Source organism: Mus pahari, chromosome 14, assembly GCF_900095145.1.
Source record: "Mus pahari chromosome 14, PAHARI_EIJ_v1.1, whole genome shotgun sequence".
Taxonomy (NCBI): domain Eukaryota; kingdom Metazoa; phylum Chordata; class Mammalia; order Rodentia; family Muridae; genus Mus; species Mus pahari.
Genome location: NC_034603.1, coordinates 1,243,193 through 1,244,176, shown reverse-complemented (window position 1 = coordinate 1,244,176; position 984 = coordinate 1,243,193). Strand labels below are relative to the sequence as shown.

The 984-nt window shown below is 56.7% G+C and overlaps 1 protein-coding gene across 1 annotated transcript; it reads right to left on the bottom strand.

Annotated features, from left to right (window-relative positions):
• Positions 1-93: 93 nt before the first annotated feature.
• Positions 94-910, bottom strand: LOC110331627 (hemoglobin subunit alpha). The gene is made up of 3 exons (XM_021212398.2): positions 772-910; positions 448-652; positions 94-315 (listed from the first exon to the last, which is right to left on the bottom strand). Exons 1-3 carry the CDS (start codon positions 864-866, stop codon positions 187-189), a joined length of 429 nt encoding a protein of 142 aa, XP_021068057.1. The 5' UTR covers positions 867-910; the 3' UTR covers positions 94-186.
• Between the last annotated feature and the right edge of the window lie 74 nt (positions 911-984).

Below are 984 nucleotides of genomic sequence, written 5' to 3'. Positions count from 1 at the left end.
AACCTTGTCTTACTGCCCCATGGCTAAATGAGCTGGAGGCTTCCCCACACTAAACATGACACCTTTGCAGACTCAGAGAATCAGGCAGGCAGGCTTCTTCCTACTCAGGCTTTATTCAAAGACCAAGAGGAACAGGTGCAAGGGAAAGAAGGGCCCGGCCAGAAGGCGAGCCCCGCAGAAGGCAGCTTAACGGTACTTGGAGGTCAGCACGGTGCTCACAGAGGCAAGGAATTTGTCCAGAGAGGCATGCANCGNGGGGGTGAAATCGGCAGGGTGGTGGCTAGCCAAGGTCACCAGCAGGCAGTGGCTCAGGAGCTGCGGAGACAAAGTGGACACTCTGCTGCATCTGCTCCCCTTCCTGGGACCACTATGCTCCCTCCTTGGGCACGAGGTCCCCAAGCCCTTCCTAGGGGTCCCAGATGCCGCCTGCCAGGTCCCAGTGCATACCTTGAAGTTGACGGGATCCACACGCAGCTTGTGGGCNTGCAGGTCGCTCAGAGCAGACAGGGCACCGGGCAGGTCATCGAGGTGGCCTGCAGCACTGGCCAGCGCATCAGCGACCTTCTTGCCGTGACCCTNNACCTGGGCAGAGCCATGGCTTACATCAAAGTGAGGGAAGTAGGTCTTGGTGGTGGGGAAGCTAGCGAACATCCTGAGAGAAGGAGAGAGAAGATGAGGTCACAGAAAAGCATAGTTACGAGCTGTCCACTGAGTGGGTGCCAGGTCTGTATTGGATCCTGTGATCTTTACAGATCAAGGTCCTGGTCTCACCTTTCCAGGGCTTCCGCTCCATATTCAGCACCATGGCCACCAATCTTCCCCCAGNNNGCCTTGANGTTGCTTTTGTCTTCCCCAGAGAGCACCATGNTTTCTTCCTGAGTCTGTCAGAATCAGAAGTGTGTTGGACCTGCAGCAAGTAGCACTTATATGCCCTCCAAGGGCGTGTCTTCCAGGGACACGCCCTTGGAGCAGCTCTCATTGGCC